Source organism: Chiloscyllium plagiosum, chromosome 23 (assembly GCF_004010195.1).
Source record: "Chiloscyllium plagiosum isolate BGI_BamShark_2017 chromosome 23, ASM401019v2, whole genome shotgun sequence".
In the NCBI taxonomy this organism is placed as follows: Eukaryota; Metazoa; Chordata; class Chondrichthyes; order Orectolobiformes; family Hemiscylliidae; genus Chiloscyllium; species Chiloscyllium plagiosum.
The window spans coordinates 21,519,228-21,537,475 of record NC_057732.1 but is presented as its reverse complement, the minus strand read 5'-3'; the positions used below and the strand labels follow the sequence as shown (position 1 = coordinate 21,537,475).

Below are 18,248 nucleotides of genomic sequence, written 5' to 3'. Positions count from 1 at the left end.
AGATGCACTAAATGATAGGAAATAATCTCAGATGATGCTCAGAACTGAATCAACAATTGGTTTTGCACCACACCCAAGACATACATCATCCATGGAGATTTGTTACTTAATAAAAAATTGAAAAATTATTGAATGAAATAAAAATAAAACACAAAAGAGAGTTTCAAACCAAATATTATCATGAAATTAAGAAATTTACAAATAACAGAGTTAAAAATAAATTAATCCTGTCACCAAATGCATTTCAATCTAATCTTTTTGATTCAGTACTACACATTCATTTTAATAGCAGGAAGATTTCTTACCCTAGGACGAAAAGATGCAAGAGAGCTCAACAGTCTAATGAGAATTGTCTTGCAACAATAATGCACCCTCTGAGAATTGAGAACATGACATAAGGTGACATAAAGCTTATGGGTTTACTTATCTTGAAAACTAAAAGGTCATTATCAAGCCTTGATGTGTAAGAAAGGTTCCACCTGTGCATATGGAAAGTATATTCTAATTTAGTTGACAGGCTTTATAGTAGTGCCTATTTTGCAATCCCTACCTTTTAAAATGTGTTATTTTTAATGTTGTGCTTAAAAAAAGATAATAAATAAGTTAGAAGGAATTCACAAAGAAGTTCTTCAAATCTTTTAAAGGCACACTGAATTCTATGGGTCACTGAATTTTGCATTGTAGCGTATTGAGTACCTAATCCTGGCTAACACCAGTGCAGTAGTGAGAGAGTACAAGGATGTATCTTTTTGCTGAAATATTAAACTGTAGTTGGAGGAATAAGTGAGGGAAGGTGAAATAAAAAGACACTTCAACCCTAGGGCTATTGCCATGTTTTGTCTTGTGGATGTTTCTTAAAATCATTCACTATCACTGAAACACTGCAGCAACATCAACACAATGCATAGTGTTCTGGCTTGTCAATGCTGAAGGATGGTTAATAGCCATTACTAGAGTAGTAGAACAACCATAAGGTGCTGGAATGTTATAAACACTAACAATTGTGGATCCTTCTTGTTGGATACTGAGAACAGGGAAGTTAGAATTCTGACTGAATGATACATCATGAAGCACTATATCATTTACAAAAAAAAATAATGTATTGCTTTAGTTCACCCGATGAATTTTTGCCATGTTAAACTCACTAATTACCAAAGGACTTGTGACAAAGGACATCATGAGAAGGATGGTATAGCCCCGAGAATGGGCTTGATCCGTCAATTTAGCTTCACTGTGCTTTTCATGCCAATGACTCCTCATGTGGCCTTTTCAAATGCACTCATGCATTTAATATTATGGACCATTTCTTTTGTGTCACTACTCTTTTGTTGTGCCAGGTGGATAGTGAGAGAGTGAAAATATCAGGAGTGCACAAAATTACACTCCAAGTGACCATTAAGCAGTCCATTCTTGTTGTGGCCTTTTGAATTATGTAACTAGAATTTGTTGGAAGATTTTTTTGGTTGAAATCCTTTTTTTGATTTCAATGAATGAACAGTTTCAAGTATGGGTTTCAATGTGTTATCAAAATGGACATGCATGACAAGCATTCAAGGGACTCTCCATTTGCACATGTAGGAGCAAAGACTTTAAGGTGTTCTATTTCATCCATATACTTGGTGGAAAACAATGACTTATCTTTTATGGTTTAAAGGTGAAACTTCATGGAATTATCCAAGTTAGTTATTCTGAATTACAACGTTGAGTAAATTTGAGAGGGACCTGAAAGAGATGGGCCCCAATTTTTTTAACATGGACAGAAGTTGGTTTTCATTAACGTTTGATCCCTTGTTACAGTGCCACACTACAGGCCATTTTATTTTCTGGCTTATTTTAAGAGAGTAGAGTGAAGTTAGGATTTCCAAGTTCCATCCCAAATCTGGAATTTCTCATCTTGACAGGAACAGGATTAGTGGAGTAGTCTATAGTTTACACATGTAGTTCCCAGAGGCACTGGGCCATTTAAATGACTACCTGTTTCCATGAAATTCGATTTTGGAGTGCCTGGTACCTGAAACCCATAGTTTCGTGATTAGACCAGGTAATAGCAGGTCTGGTCTCAGTGCATTTGATTTACATAATCAGCGCACAAAGAGCTGAATTATCAAAACAAATATTCTTACAGCTTTACATGGTAATGGGGTGGGGGAATGCAGGGGAGATGTATGGAATCCTATGGAAGGTAAGGCAAGTTGTTTTTTGGATTATTAACTGCAGACGATTATGGGTAAAAAGTACATAAATCTTCTGGAATTTACAAAACCTGCCAAGAAATCATAGAGTCATAGAGATGTACAGCATGGAAGCAGACCCTTCAGTCCAACCCGTCCATGCCGACCAGATATCCCAACCCAATCTAGTCCCACCTGCCAGCACCCGGCCCATAATCCTCCAAACCCTTCCTATTCATATACCCATCCAAGTGCCTTTTAACTGTTGCAATTGTCTAGCATCCACCACTTCCCCTGGTAGCTCATTCCATACACACATCCCTCTGCATGAAAAGGTTGCCCCTTAGGTTTCTTTTATATCTTTCCCCTCTCACCCTAAACCTATGCCCTGTAGTTCTGGACTCCCCCACCCCAGGGAAAATACTTTGTCTATTTGCTATCCATGCTTCTCGTGATTTTGGAAACCTCTATAATGTCATCCCTCAGCCTCCGACACTCCAGGGAAAACAACCCAGCCTGTTCAGCTTTTCCCTATAGCTCAAATCCTCCAACCCTGGCAACATCCTAGTAAATCCTTTTTGAACCCTTTCAAGTTTCACAACATTTCTCCATTATGAAAGAGACCAGAATTGCATGCAATATTCCAACAGAGGCCTAACCAATGTCCTGGACAGACACAACATGACCTCCCAACTCCTGTACTTGATACTCTGGCCAATAAAGGAAAGCATACCAAATGCCTTCTTCACTATCCTATCTTAGCAAGGTTAGATCTCATGGAATACATGGAGAACTAGCCATTTGAATACAGAACTGACTCAAAGGTAGAAGATGGAGGGTGGTGGAGGAGGGTTGTTTTTCAGACTGGAGGCCTGTGACCAGTGGAGTGCTACAAGGATTGGTACTTGGTCCATATCTTTTTGTCATTTATATAAATGTGAGCATATTAGGCATAGTTGGTAAGTTTGCAAATGACACCAAAATTTGAGGTGTAGTGGACAGCAAAGAAGGTTACCTCAGATTACTACAGGATCTTGATCAAATGGGCCAACAGGCTGAGAAGTGGCAGATAGAGTTTAATTCAGATAAATGCAAGGTTCTGCATTTTGGGAAAGCAAATCTTAGCAGGACTTATATGAAAGTGGAGTCGCAGAGTGAAGAAGGCGTTTGGTATGCTTTCCTTTATTGGTCAGAGTATTGAGTACAGGAGTTGGGAGGTCATGTTGCGGCTGTACAGGACATTGGTAAGGCCACTGTTGGAATATTGCGTGCAAGGTGGAACCTTGTCGAACGCCTTACTGAAGTCCATATAGATCACATCTACTGCTCTGCCCTCAAGAGCCCTCAAATCCTCTTTGTTACTTCTTCAAAAAACTCAAATCAAGTTTGTGAGACATGATTTCCATGCACAAAGCCTTGTAGACTATTCCTAATCAGTCCTTGCCTTTCCAAATACATGTTTCAAAGCCTGTCAACAGAAATCAAGACCCATTAAGATTTGTCTCGAGGTATAAGCAAGTGTCAACTTATTTTTTGAATGACAGTTTTTTTCTCAATCATTTTCATCCTAATTCTTCTTGTTTCTCTCTTCCAATTTGTCTCCTAACATCAGGAAACACCTGGAAAAGAAGAATGGCTCGGAGAATGAGAAGAAAACTGCCAACCTCACAAAAAAACCATCAGGAAAATTGGAACATGTGCTGAAGAGTTTCACCACTACAGCTGGGATTCTTAGGGACATTTGGTCTGAGTATGGAGAGATTGTTGGATTAAGTGGATAAATGCTTTGGAGAGATTGGTCATCTTTTCCAACATACTCTCCTTCAGTTCATTGAATGTAATGAAATGTTGGCTAAAGGGAATGGGATTTTTTTTAAAAATGAGAACAACTGGATTCTCATTTGGCTTCTCAAACAAACAACGTCAACATGCCAGCTGAGCCAAATTGTCTCTAAACTGTCTCCCATAGAAGCTTAGCTACTGCATCCTGCAACCTACCCTCAACAGGTTTGCATGTTCAATAATTAGCCAGCCACATGTATTAAGACTTCCCACAGCAGGAGCTGCAGGCTTCCACCAATTATCACAACGAGGAGTCACCTAGATGATTATCTTGTTTTACATTAAAGTAATTATCTTTATCACGTCAACACTTTTGTATGTTATTTTCAAAGCAGCCTCAGGATTTGTATTATCAGAATGTAATTGAGATGTCTGACTAGTTGTTCTTCAACCAGGATAAAGGGATTATCGAACAATGTAACAAAGAAGATCAGTGTATTCTGTGACAATGATAGGAGAAACTCAGCAAGGTGGTTGTATGGCCCTTGTTTCTCATGCTTTCTGCATCCTACAGCTTCCTCATTTGATGCCAACCGCTGCTGCACCTCTTCACCAATGTGAAATTTTTCCCTATAACACTCTTTCTGCCCCAAAGCATCTCACATGTATTTTGTTGAAATGCAACCACTGTTTTATGTTATTGACGGCAAGATCAGGCTTCTGTAGCGATAACTTCTATGATCAAAACAGTAGTGTTCTCTGTCAATTGACCATTTGATTGGTGAAGTGCCAAAGGTGAATGGTAAACATGTAAATGAGGCAATGGAGAGGGAGCTGACCAATATATTGCAAAGAAGGCACAAGTTGTAAATTGAGAAAAAACAAGTGGGCATTGTTGATCAGAAAGTTACATTCATCACTACTCATTTACATTAAATATGAAAACATCAATAGGCACCATCCTTGGCTGGCTTGTTTTTGGATATCGTTTTCCACATTATTTTGCTTTAATGTTGGCAAATTATTAGAACCATAAATCTTGAGGAGCATTTGTTATAATGTTGTCTACTGCAGTACCTCATTTGACACAATTTATGCCATTTTAGCATAACCTCAGCCTCTCTGTTGTAAGGCCATTCCAGTCTTCCAATTTGCAGTCCTTCCCAGTGTTACACTGCTGCCTGAGATCTGAAGCAGAGACCCACCAACCAAGCCATAAGTCCCCAGACTGCCTGCCAGTGTGGTCGCTGCCACAACTGTCACCTGACAACATCCTCCTGGATGCTGCCATTGCCAGCAGGATGAGCCTGGATACAACCGAGCTGTCCCTCTCATCTACATGGTGCCTGTGAACCCATCTTCCCCCGATCCACCAGATGTCAACAAGACTGAATTGAGCAGCACGATCTCACCTCCCAAATACCCACAGGACACCAATATGAAAGCTCCGCAGTAGTCCCAGCCCAAGGCAACAATTAAAACAGAGGAGCCTCTGCAGCCAAAAGGAGCACTGCCACCAAATAGTGGATCGACAGACACTGCCGACACTCCATCACCGGGCAGCAGTCACAATGCAGCCGGAAACAAGGGACATTCCATGTCTCACAGGCCAGTGAGTGAGGGCGACACAAAGCAGACGTCTTACAGTGGGCCATTGGAGTCTACATCATTGCATCAGTATGAGAGGCACTGTAGGTAAAATGGTACAATTTTGTTTTACTGTTGTACTTTTAATGCTGTTTAATTTTAACAGTTTTCTTTACTAATGTTAAAATGTAGGTATTTTGAGGACAGATTGTATTGTTTGTCAATTGAGAGAGTAAAAGTGAAATATCAGTGGCCCTTTTGTGGTGCAATGGTAGTGTCCGCACCCTTGGACCGAGAGGCGTGGGTTCATGTCCCATCTGCTCCAGAAGTGTTTAATGCCACCACTGAACAGGTTGATTAAAGAAATAGATGAAATTATTAAAATGTTATTTTTTTTCTATTGAAGAAACCAAACCAAACTCCAATTTTAAAATTGATTTCCACAAATGCTTCACTTAAAGTTTTATCACTTACAGTCACAATTTTCAGAAATGCAACCCCAACTTTAAGTGAGACAGCCTATGTAGCTCAGCTTGGGCCACACTGTTAAGATGAACTATTGGAGCAGTCTTCTTTCCAGCCTGCCTGCTGTTTGGGTTTGCCCCTCCAGATTAGGGCAGTATTGACTCCATCCCCAGTTTGGGCAATTTTTAGGTCTGCCCTTCCCCAAGATTAGGCCAGTGTTGGCCCTGCCCCCATAAAGGGGCAGTTTTAGTCCCACCCCACCCTCCAGATTGGGTTAGTCTAGGCCCCACCCCCGGATTTGGTCAGTCTAGGCTCCGCCCCCAGATTGTGAGTCGAGGCCGTGCCTCCAGATTGAGTGAGGCTAGGCCCCGCCTTAGATGGGTCAATCTAAAACCTGTCCCTAGATTGGGTCAGTTTTGGCCTCGCCCTCAGATTGGATTCGTTTGGGCTCCGCCCCCATAATGTGTGGCTCCCGGCTCCACTCTCGAATTGGGTTAGTCCAGGCCACGCCCCCAGATTGGTTCGTCGTTACCCTCACCACATCAAGGTTGGGGTAGTGTTGATCGTCGCGCGCTCCCCTCCTCCCCGCTACGCGATGACGGAAGCACGGTGGATGAAGGAACCGCGAGCAGGTCGGCGGCGAACAACAGGGAGGATCGGCGGTGTCCGGCGATGTTTGTTCCCTGACGGCGGAGCCGAGCCGGTCGCCCCGAAATCCCCTCCGCCTGCCCGCGACACCTTTCAGCATCTCAGCGATTGCCGGTCGCCTGCCATGGAGCGGCCGGTGCCGCCTCCGCTGCTCGTTTCGCGTTTGTTAGTCAATGAGCAGTCCTTCGAAGTCACCTTAACCGAGACCGTTTTGTGTTGGCAGCCGCTCGGTCCGAGGAAAGCCTCGACATCCGGAACGGGTGAGTCAAGAGTCGCCTCCTTGGTGTCGTGTGTCGTTCACCTCGGGGGGGAGAATGAGCTGTAGGGTCTTTAGAAATTGGTTTGGGATGGTGGTGGTGGGGGGCGGTGAGGTAGAATTTTGTTTACTTTGTTCCCCCCAGTTCTCTGTCAGTGAAACAGTCACCTTCTGGAGTCAGATCCAAGGTGAGAGAGTGTGGCTGACTCTCCCTGTACGCAGCTCGCCCCCCTGTCACCGTGTGAAAACAACACCTAAAGTAGAACAAAGAACCGCGGGAGGCTAAAAGATCTGAAACAAAATAAAAGTACAGAAACTGTTGGAGGAGCTCTGGCAGCATCTGTGGAGAGATGAAAACAAAATGAATGTTTCCAGTCCGGTGAACTTCAGGCAGAAGAGTCTGAAGGAGGTTCACTGGACTCCAGAAGTTAGCTCTGCTTTCTCTCCACCTTGTTATAAAAGATTTATGCCTTTGAGTGGTGCCCTGAAATCCGGTGGCTTCAAACCTGCCAGACTGGCTGCAAATTCAACCTCATCGTCAGGTATTACTTGCTTGTTTTTTGAAGTTCGTCACTTTAAGTTTCAAAGAAAAGTTGAATGGACTTTACTCTGGACTTTGAGTTTCTTTCTAACCATCGTGCTCTCATTGCGACTTTCTCCTTCTGACCTATTTTCTATTCAAAATATATGTAAAATTGTAGTTCTACAAAGTCATTCAAACTTTTCTCAATTGCTCTAGGAATCTCCAAACTCATAAAATATTTTGCTCTATAATATTTTAAGTTCATTCTTGAGTTGTGAGTGTCTAGGCAAGGCTAACCTTTGTTGTGCATCCCCACTTGATAAAGTTGTGGTTGTCAGTTCCTTAGAATTACAGGAAATAATGTTGTACTATGGAATTTGTTGAATTGAGCAAAAGATCCAGATTTGAATATGTTTTCTCATTAATTGTGTTGGGCACATTTAACCCAGTTTTATTCTCTCAAACACTTCAGTTGAGTTGGCCACCTAGTTTTCTGTAAAAGTAACTTTTGAGGTCTCCTTGATTGATTGATTTGTTTTTTAAGCCAAGCATTGCAAAAAGTAGCCCATCTAAAATCAGTAATTCAAGTCTATTCGTTTAATTAACAGCTGATAAGATGTGCTGGCTTGACAGCAGCACAGCCTGCTCAAAACAGAAGGCAAATCTTTGTCATTCTAGCTTTCAAGATGATTTTTGGTGTTTGAGAATGGGAAGTGAGAACTGGCAAGGAATCCCTCTCCTTGACAGATGAAATTAAAAGTGTACACTGTTCCAAATTAACTATTTGATAAGTCAGCCATACAGACGTGTAATGTCACAAGTATGATGGTTGACTGTTAAGGGATTGTTACAATTGCGCTAGTATCTCTGGATAATCTTTTTTTCTTGCTCTCTGCATAGCAACTCCTCCAAGGAGGAAGTGTGCATCTACAGAGAAATGATTTCAAATCAACCTGTTCAGAGATGATACACACCTCTGGAGCAGGTGGAACTTGAAACTGGGTCTTCTGTCTCAGAGGTAGGGATACGATCACTGTGCCACTCGATTCCTCATTACATCTATAGATTTTTTTTCTAACCAACTTGTTTGGAAATGTTATTATGCACCTCTAGAGCAGGTGGGACTTGAACTCGAGGCCCAGAGGTAGGGACATTACTACTGCACCACTTGCATCCTCGTTACATCTGCGTCGAACGTTACAGCGGAGTATAGGCCCTTCAGCCCTCGATGTTGCGCCTACCTGTGAAATAAATCTGATGTCCATCTAATCTTCACTATTCCATTATTATCCATACGTATGTCCAATGCCCATTTAAATGCCTCTATTACTGTTGCAGGCAGGCTGTTCCATGCCCCTACTACTGAGTAAAGAAACTACCCCTGATATCTGTCCTAAATCTATCACCCTGCAATTTAAAGCTATGTCCCCTTGTGTTAGCCTTCACCATCAGAGGAAAAAGGCTTTCACTGTCCACCTTATCTAACTCTCTGATTATCTTATACGTCACAATTAAGTTACCTCTCAACCTTTTCTCTGCAACAAAAACAGCCTCCATTCTCTCAGCATTTCCTCGTAAGGCCTTCCTTCCATACCAGGCAACATCCTAGTAAATCTCCTCTAAAACCTTTACAAAGTTTCCACTTCCTATAATGCGGTGACCAGAACTGTACGCAGTACTCCAGGTGTGGTCTTACCAGTGCTTTGTATAGCTGAAGTGGAATTTTCGTGGCTCTGAAGCTCAACCCCCTACCAGTAAAAACCGACACACCATATGCCTTCTTAACAACCCTAGCAACCTGGCTGGCAACTTTCAGGGATTTATGCACCCAGATCTCCCAGTCATCTACACTGCCTAGACTTTTACCATTAGCTCAGTATTCTGCATTCCTGTTACTACTTCTGAAGTGAACCGCCTCACACTTTTCCACATTAAACTCCATGTGCCACTTCTCAGCCCAGCTCTGCATCCTACTTATGTCCCTCTGTAACCCAAAACATCTTTTGGCACTATCCAAAACTCTACCTACCTTGGTGTCATCCGCAAATTTACTAACCCATCCTTCTCCGCCCACATCCAGATCATTTATAAAAATGACAAACAGCAGTGGCTCCAAAACAGCCTTGCAGCACGCCACTGGCAACTGAGCTCCAGGATGAACGTTTCCCATCAGTTACCACCCTCTGTCTTCTTACAGCTAGTCAATTTCTGATCTAAACAGCTAAATCACCTTCAATCCCGAAACTCCATATTTTGTGCAATAATTGTACGTGAGCAATCCAGAAAATTTGCATCTATTGGGCATTGAGTAAAGCATTGAGTTCTTGATTGCTGGGCCTGGAATCTTTGTTTTGCATTTAAAGATGAAAACAAATGTTTAAGGGTGGTCTTTAATAATTTTGTTATACTTTTTTAGTAGGCATTACTGTTGTTTAAAATTAGTGCATTTTTGAAATATCATTAAATTTCATCTATCTGTACTTAACTAATATCTTTGAAATAATTACCTTTTTAATGTAGACAGCGTTAGCTTTTCTCATAGTAATAATGTTTGGATATGGGGCAGGGGTCATAGCCCAAGTTGTTGTGATGTGAAATGACCTTGGAGCTTGTCAAAAAAATTGGTATTGTATTTATTGGTATTTACATTTACTGGAGTTATGTTATTACTGTAAAAATTGAATTTCAGCAAGTTAATTTTTTTGTTGTTGTGACTGGTTGAAAACAGCAATCCCATATAATAAAAGCCAAATCTTTGTCAGTTTGTGTGACTTGCAATACTTTAATAATCAAATTAATCTGTATTTCTTATTGGCACCAAGGTAAGTGTGTGCCAAATTATATACTTTTATTCCAAGGATTTGCAAAATTGATTAACTTTGTTTTTGATATCAGTTTTGCAGTCAACAAGAATGAGATGAAGTGAGTATGGAATTCAATAAAAAGAACTGCAGTAAAAAGCTGGCTTAACAGTGACCACGTAATCACTGTCAATTGTCACAAAACTTATCTGGTTCAGTCACGTCCTTTCAGGAAACAGATTTGAAATTCTATCCAAACCCATCTGGCCTACATAAAGCCACAGCAATGCAGTTTACTTTCAACTGCCTTCTGGAAAACTAGGAATGGCCTCACCAGCGAGAACCACAGCCCAAGAATGGAAAAAATGAACTCAAGGAGGAGACCCTGACAAAGAAGTGGAGACATTTTCGGAGTGAATTCCAAAGAACAGATCTTGGACAACTGAAGGCGTGGCTAGCAATAGCAAGGCCAAGAAAAGTGGCCAGAATTAGAGTTCAGAAATCCGATGACTGCAAGCTGGGAGTTGGTTATGGAGAAAGGGAGGAGAAGTAGAGACATAGTGAAATTTACAAACCAGGACAATAATTTTAAATTAAAAATGCAGAGCAGCCCTGTCACACAGCTAGTTGGCAACTATATTTCTGGCTTTGTTTGATTTTGTCTTTTTGTTGGTATGCTCTTTGCCTGTAAATTCTCTTGGTCTTCGTTGATCTTTGATTCATTTTTCTCCCTTTGGCAAGTTTTACACGTGTTGTAGGGAATACACATTTTTGGAGATACACAAACAGTTTTTATTGCAAGGTTTTGATTATAACCAATCTGGATTATGTCTTTTTGAGAGCAAAAAGCTGAATGCTGTTCAATTAGTTGAAAACTCTCATTGCAATTCATCTTTTTCCAGTTGACATTGCTTACATAGTCCCAGAATCTGTAATTTGTGGGTGTCATAGAGACCATATCATAGCTTTGAAACTGAGCACTTGTCTGCAGAATACAATATAAATATTACATAAAGCTATTAAATTGAATTGTCTTGTAGTGTTTTTGAAGTTTCCACCACACTGTACAGTCTGTGTTGAGATGCACATCACAAACTTGTGTATACACTTTCAAGAGTGCTAAAGGCATGTTCCGGTTAGACTTGACCAATCAGGTACTAAGTGTGCGTGAATCTGTCCCAGTAGTAATTTGGTGTATTCTATTAGACATTCTGGACGAAAGCCGTGATTAATAAATTAGAAAATTAAACTACATACAATTTAGGAGCAGAAATAGGCCATTCAAGCCTCCTCTATCATTGAATAAGGTTTGGCTAATTTAATTTTAACCTCCAGTCCGAGTTTCCTGTCTACTCCTGATAACCTGCCATTACTTTCTTATCAAAGATCAGTCTACCTATGTATTAAAAATTTTCAAAGATTCTGCCTTTCCCATCTTTCGCACGAGAGAGTTTGTACATGATGTTGATGAGGTCTCTTCTGGAGGACTGTTTCCGGTTCTGGTCTTCCTGTTAGAGAAAGAATATTATTGAGCTGGGGAGGGTACAAAAGAGATTTATCAGGATATTGCCAGGAATGGAGGGTTTGGGTTATAAGAGGCTGGATAGGCTGGGACATATTTCACTGGAACATAGGATATTGAGGGGTGTCTTTTAGAGGTTTATAAAATCATGAGGGGTATAGGTAAGGTGAATGGCTGATGTATTTTCCCTAGGATGAGGAATTTCAAGACTAGGGAGCAATTTTTAAGGTGAGAGGAGAAAGGTTTTAAAAAAGACCTGAAGGGCAATTTTGTTTTTAAACAGTGGTTTGTGAATGGAATGAACTTAGAGAGGAAGTGGTGAATGTGGGTACAGTTGCAATGTTTAAAAGACATTTACATAAGTACATGAATAAGAAATGTTTGGAGGAATATGAACCAAGTGCAGGCAGGTAGGGCGAGTTTTCTTTTTGGGGATTAAGGTCGGCATGGACTGGTTGGACTAAAGGGTACGATTCCATGCTGTATGACTCTGATAGTAACTTCTTTTGAGTGAAAAAATAATTCTCCTCATCTGTGGGGGAGGCAGTGGTATAGTGATGTCACTGCCCTAGTAATTCAGAATCTCAATTAGACGTTCCAGGGCCATGGTGGGATTTGATTAAAATAAAGACCTGGAATTAAAAGCTAGTCTCATGGTAATTGCTGCCAATTGCTGTAAAAACCTCTATGGTTCACTAATGTCTGCTAAGGAAGGAAATCTGCTAATGTTACCTGATAAAGCCTACATGTAAATGCAAATTCATAGCAAATGTTTGACTCCTAACTGCCTGTAGAAACAGCCTAAGAAACTGTTCAGTTCTACGGTAATTAGGGATGTGCAATAAATGCTGGCTTAGCCAATCCAGAGACACTCATCACATGAAGGACTGAAAGAAGTTCCTTTATTTTTAAACGTGACCGCTATGTCTAGCTTCTCCCCCAGGATGCATCCTTTTAACATATACACTGTGTCTAGAGCCCGAAGGATCTTGGAAGCTTTGATCAATGCACCACCTACTCCCAGAAACTCCAACAAAAAAACAGGCAGACCTTTCTTTCAAAAGATAACCCAGTTGAATCCAGTCAGCTTTCTCAGAACAGTCTTGCACAGGTTTACATCCGTCTTTGGAGAGATGGTCCTGTGAACAGTTCTCAAGATGTGGTCTCAGCAGCCTAACTTAATCATGACCTCCAAACTTTTGTATTGAATACCATTTAATTAACAAGAGCATTCTGGAAGCTTTCACAATTACTTATTGTACCTGCATACTAATACTTTGTGATTTGCACACTTGGAAACTCAAATCCCTATGAATCTTCGAGTGTTGCAATTTCTCAACATTGAGATAATATGCTTCTTAGTTGTTCTTTGAGCTGTTTTGGACAATTTCACATTTTTCCACGTTACACTCTGTTTTCCAAATCTGTGCCCACACTTACCAAACCTAGCTGTATACTTCATAGCTACCTTATGTCCTCTTTGCAACTTAAATTTGTACGATATTTATGTCGTCAGCAAAATTTAGCAACTTTACCTTCAGTCCCTTCATCTGAATTATTTATATAAATTGTGTGAAGAGTTAAGGCCCAGAACTGATCCCACTCATTAACTCTCAACAATGCTTCATGATTATATTTATAAATTCCACATGTAAGGATGAAACAGAGTTCAAATTCAAATTTGTAAAATTATTGTGGGTAGTAGCAAATCTAATTTAATTCCATTTTGACATCAAATTCACACTACTTTGATCTTCCTACAGCTTTACAGAAGTAATAAGAAACTAATAAGAATTATTTCATTCTAAAAAATAAATTATTTGGTTTTGGCAATTTAAAGAAATTTGTCCCTGTCATTATATCCTTACCTATTTTCACTTCATTTCGAAAAAACAGGAGAGTTTTGTAGCTTTAGCTGTATCATACATGCAATTGTGCATAGTTCTGGTTGTCCTTTTAATAGGAAGGACATTATTAAGTTGGAAAGTGTTCAGAAAAGGTTTACCAGGGTGTTGCCAAGACTGGAGGGTTTGAGTTATAAGGACAGGTTGGATAGGCTGTCACTGAAGCATGGGAGGTTGAAGGGTGACCTTTGCAGAGGTTTAGAAAGTCATGAGGGGCATAGAAAAGGTGAATAGCAAAAATATTTTACTTTGGGTGGGGGAGTTCCAAACTAGGGAGGCATATTTTTAACATGAGAGGAGAAAGATTCAAAAGGGACCTGAAGAATAACCTTGTCACATGCAGGGTGGTTTGTGTGTGGAATAAACTGGCAGAGGAAGTGGTAGATGCGGAACAGTTACGCCATTTAAAAGACATTTGAATAGATGCATGAATAGGAAAGGTTTAGAGGGATATGGGCCAAAACACGCAAAGTGGGACTAGTTTAGGTTGGGAAACTTGGTTGGCATGAACGAATTGCACTGAAAGGTCTGATTTTGTGCTGTATGACTCAGTGACATTAAGTGGTAATCAGTGGATGCCCACGCATGTATATTTGCCTGAGGTTGTATGCATTGACCTCACTGTTTTGGAAGGAGAAACTGAGCTGTCCAGTAAATCCACTTTTTTCATCATCACTTGTTCTGAGAAGAATTTGAGAACACAAAGGTTGAAGGTAACTCTACATAGAATTTTGCGACAAATTTAAAACCATTCTCAAATTCTTTAAAGTTGAACAGTAACCATCAGATTATAGACCATAAAAAATAGGAGCAGCAGTATGTTATTGAGCCCCTCAAGCTCACTCCACCATTCAGTGGAATCACAGCTGCTCTGACATTCTATGCATTCACTTTCATGTGTTGCCGTCATAATCCTCAATTCACCTAATGATCAAGAATCTATGCATTTCATTCTTAAATATACACAAAGACTCTGCCTTCACAGCTTTCTGTGACAAGGTGTTCCAAAGAGTTTCAACCTCCTGGGAGAAGAAATTCCTCCTCAGCTCAGAATCAATTTAAGACTGACGCTCTGCCATCTGATCCTTGACTCTGCGAACCATCCTCTCCACATTTACCCTGTCAAACCATTAAGAATCCTGTATGTTTCATTGAGATCACCGTTCACTTTTCTTAATGTCAATGAATAGAAACTCAAACTGTTTCATCTTTAGTTATAAGACAGTCCTTCCTTACAGAGGATCATCCTAATGAACTTTTTCTGTATTGCATCCACTGAAATAATATCTTCCTTTAACTAAGGGGACTAAACTGTTCACAGTCCTCCAGATGTAGTTTCACCAGCTTGTACAGTTGCAGTATGATTTCCTAACACTCCAAACCTTCTTGAAAAAAGGGTCAACATTCCATCAGTCTTTCTGCTGCACCTGTATGCAAGCTTTCTATATTTCATGCACAAGCACCCCCCAAGTTCCATTGTGTTACAGCTTTCTGCAGTGTTTTTCTCCATTTAAATAATGTTTGTTCTTTAATTCTCCCTTCACATCTTTCCACATCATAACTTCATTTACCAATTATTTGCCCACTTAATGTGTCAGTACTCTGTAAAATGTTTAGATTAGATTAGATTCCCTACAGTGTGAAAACAGGCCCTTTGGCCCAACCAGTCCACACCGACCTTCTGAAGAATAACTCATCCAGACCCACTTCCCTCTGACTAATGCACCTATCCCTATGGACAATTTAGCATTGCCAATTCACCTGAATTGCACATTTTTGGACTGTGGGAGGAAACCGGAGCACACGGAGGAATCCCACGCAGACATGGGGAGAATGTGGGCTGAAAAATGTGTTGCTGGAAAAGTGCAGCAAGTCAGGCAGCTTCTTATGCCCGAAACGTCGATTCTCCTGCTCCTTGGATGCTGCCTGACCTGCTGCGTTTTTACAGCAACATATTTTTCAGCTCTGATCTCCAGCATCTGCAGTCCTCACTTTCTCCATGGGGAGAATATGCAAATTCCACACAGACAGTCGCCTGAGGATGGAGTTGAACCTGGGACCCTGTTGCTGTGAGGCAGCAGTGCTAACCACTGAGCCACCGTACCGCCCCTCGCTCTCAGAACTTGCCATTCCACCTATTTTTGTGTCACCTGCATTAATTTACTTTGTGACTATTTAACTAAATAACAATAATCTTAAAACAGATTTATAATTTAAATATCAACTAATTAAAATTAGTAGTCAGTGTTTGATTTGATATGACTGTTTTCACAAATTGTACACAAAATACAATTAACTGGATCGAATCATTGGTATAAAATTTTGTGACGACTCCACTATCAACATGGAAACAAACCTGCAACTCTACTTGCCCTTTCCTTCCGTTTCTACCTTTCCAAACACCTACTTAACCAAGATGATAAACCGGGTAAAGACCATTTACTGTTTTGTTGATCAATGTATAAAATACCTTCCTATGCACAAAAAAAATGCTATATGAACAGACCATATCATCAAGTCTGTCCTGCTGTTTACTTCAATCATTACTGATTTTTTAAGCTTTAACTACATTTTCTTGTCTATTCCCCATATCACTAAGTGAAGTGCTCATCCGGAAAACTGATGCAGACATGATGGGTGAAATGGTTTCTGTATTGTGATTTTGAGATATCCCGTAATTCCCAAGACAAACCATAAATACTTTCAATCTTGGAACACTACATCTGTCTGACCCAGAGAATTCCTAAACTTCACAACTGAGTTGAGAGACTTCACCTAATCTGTGACCTTAATGATCAGTCCCTTAACTTGAGATTGCATTTCCATGTCTAGATTGCCAACTGGACGTGGAAAAAAAGAAGTCCTTGGTCTACCATGTCAAGCCCTTTCAGTATCACGTTAAAATAGAGCATCATTTGTGCATGTGTAACCTTAGTTTTGAAGAACTTTGCCATTTCTTTTTGGGCTAATTTTATGATGTGTAGTTAATTTCATGCACTAACCTGTATTTGTAAGTTTGTGCGAAGCATTAAAATCTTGCAATATGCTTGTTTGCAGCTAATGGATGCTTAAGATTGTTTTGTTTTACAGTTATTACATATTGTGAAATATTCTCAGTGTCTGTGCTAAGCATTATCTATTTTTAACTTTACTTTCTAGTTTACACAGCATACCAGTATTCAGTGCTGCAGCAACCTCTAGGGTTCCAGTGTTGTAGAAGTGGTGTCATTTGAAAATAAATGCATATACATTAATTTGAGATTCATAGTCCTGTCCCTAGCCACCATGTGGCTAATAGCCAGTAAATGCAAAGCAGAAGAGCAGACAAATTGTTTTGCAGAAAACCAAAACATCATCCACTAGAAATATCCATTTTATTCCTCACTCTATGGTGTTGTATGATTTGCTAAGTATTTCAAGCAGTTTTTGCTTTGTCTTTTGTTTTTATTTCAGATCCCCAGTATCACACTCACCAACTTTAAGGGCATTTAAATGGTCACTGGATAGACATATGAATAAAAATGGAATAGTGTAGGTTCGATGGGCTTCATATTGGTTTCACAGATTGGTGCAACATCGAGGGCTGAAAGGCCTGTACTGTGCTGTAATGTTCTGTTCTATCCTATCTGCAGTATTTTGATTATGTATTGCTAGTCCCTTGGAGTAACCCACTTCCATCTTTGATACTGCGATCCCTGCCTTTGAGACACAAAATAACAAATTGGGCAAGGAGAAGAAATTTGTTCGCACTATTGTTAGATTTAGAATACATAGATTATGGTAGATCAAATGCCATAGTAATTTTTTGAAGATAATGGAGTTACGTACTTAAAGAGGAGCCATTTTGAATGGGTGTGTGAGAAAATTGGATTGTGGAACTAAATCAGATATTTTCAAAAGAGTTGCCAAGCTAGGCTGAATTACCTCCATACTGTAATAGTCTGTGACTAGATACTTTGGGTGATGGTTGTCATTATTGCTCAGTACAGGAGACGTGATCTGTCAGTCTGTCACCATTTATGTTGCAGGTTACAACATAGCCAGAGTCCCAGCTTGTCAAATGCAATTTGGGGCAAATTAGTCTAAAGTGACTATTTTGAATTTTCTTCCACCCAGTAAGCCATTAAGGCTTTCTCCTGTACTAAGCAATATACTTTATAAATGAGCTCCTGAAAGGCAGAAGTTCATTATTTCTGCGTAATTCTTAAACTCAAATTTTAATGGGTTTTTTTTTCCTGATTTCAGCAATTTGCTGCTTTACTTTGCATAAAATATATTGGCCAAAATATAAAATTAATTATAAAGCTAGCACTGCAATTAAGATTTTTTTTTGGTGTGACCACTCCAGTCCAGAAATATTTTGAGTGGACTGTTGACAACATATTTTAATTTTCCAATAATTTAAAATCTGGGTCATTCAGTATAGTAGTTATAGATGAGTTTAATTAAAATGTCTAAATTGCAGGTGCAAGTTGCATTTTTTTGCATGAAACATTAACTAACCTTGTCATTTTTGATTTTTGTGGTTCATATATTTTGCTGTCAGGATATGAACAAGAATTAATGCGGTTATTTAACACGTTGTTATC

At 39.9% G+C, this 18,248-nt stretch overlaps 1 protein-coding gene across 3 annotated transcripts in view; it reads left to right on the top strand.

Annotated features, from left to right (window-relative positions):
• The window catches only part of cerk (ceramide kinase), an 80,209-nt gene that overhangs the window by 6,469 nt on the left and 55,492 nt on the right, over positions 1 to 18,248 (top strand). For all 3 annotated transcript variants that reach the window (XM_043713704.1, XM_043713702.1, XM_043713703.1), the window contains exon 2: positions 3,784 to 6,913. In XM_043713704.1, coding sequence (XP_043569639.1) covers positions 6,601 to 6,913 — 313 coding nt within the window. In that variant the 5' untranslated portion in view covers positions 3,784 to 6,600. The remainder of the gene's footprint in view (positions 1 to 3,783; positions 6,914 to 18,248) is intronic.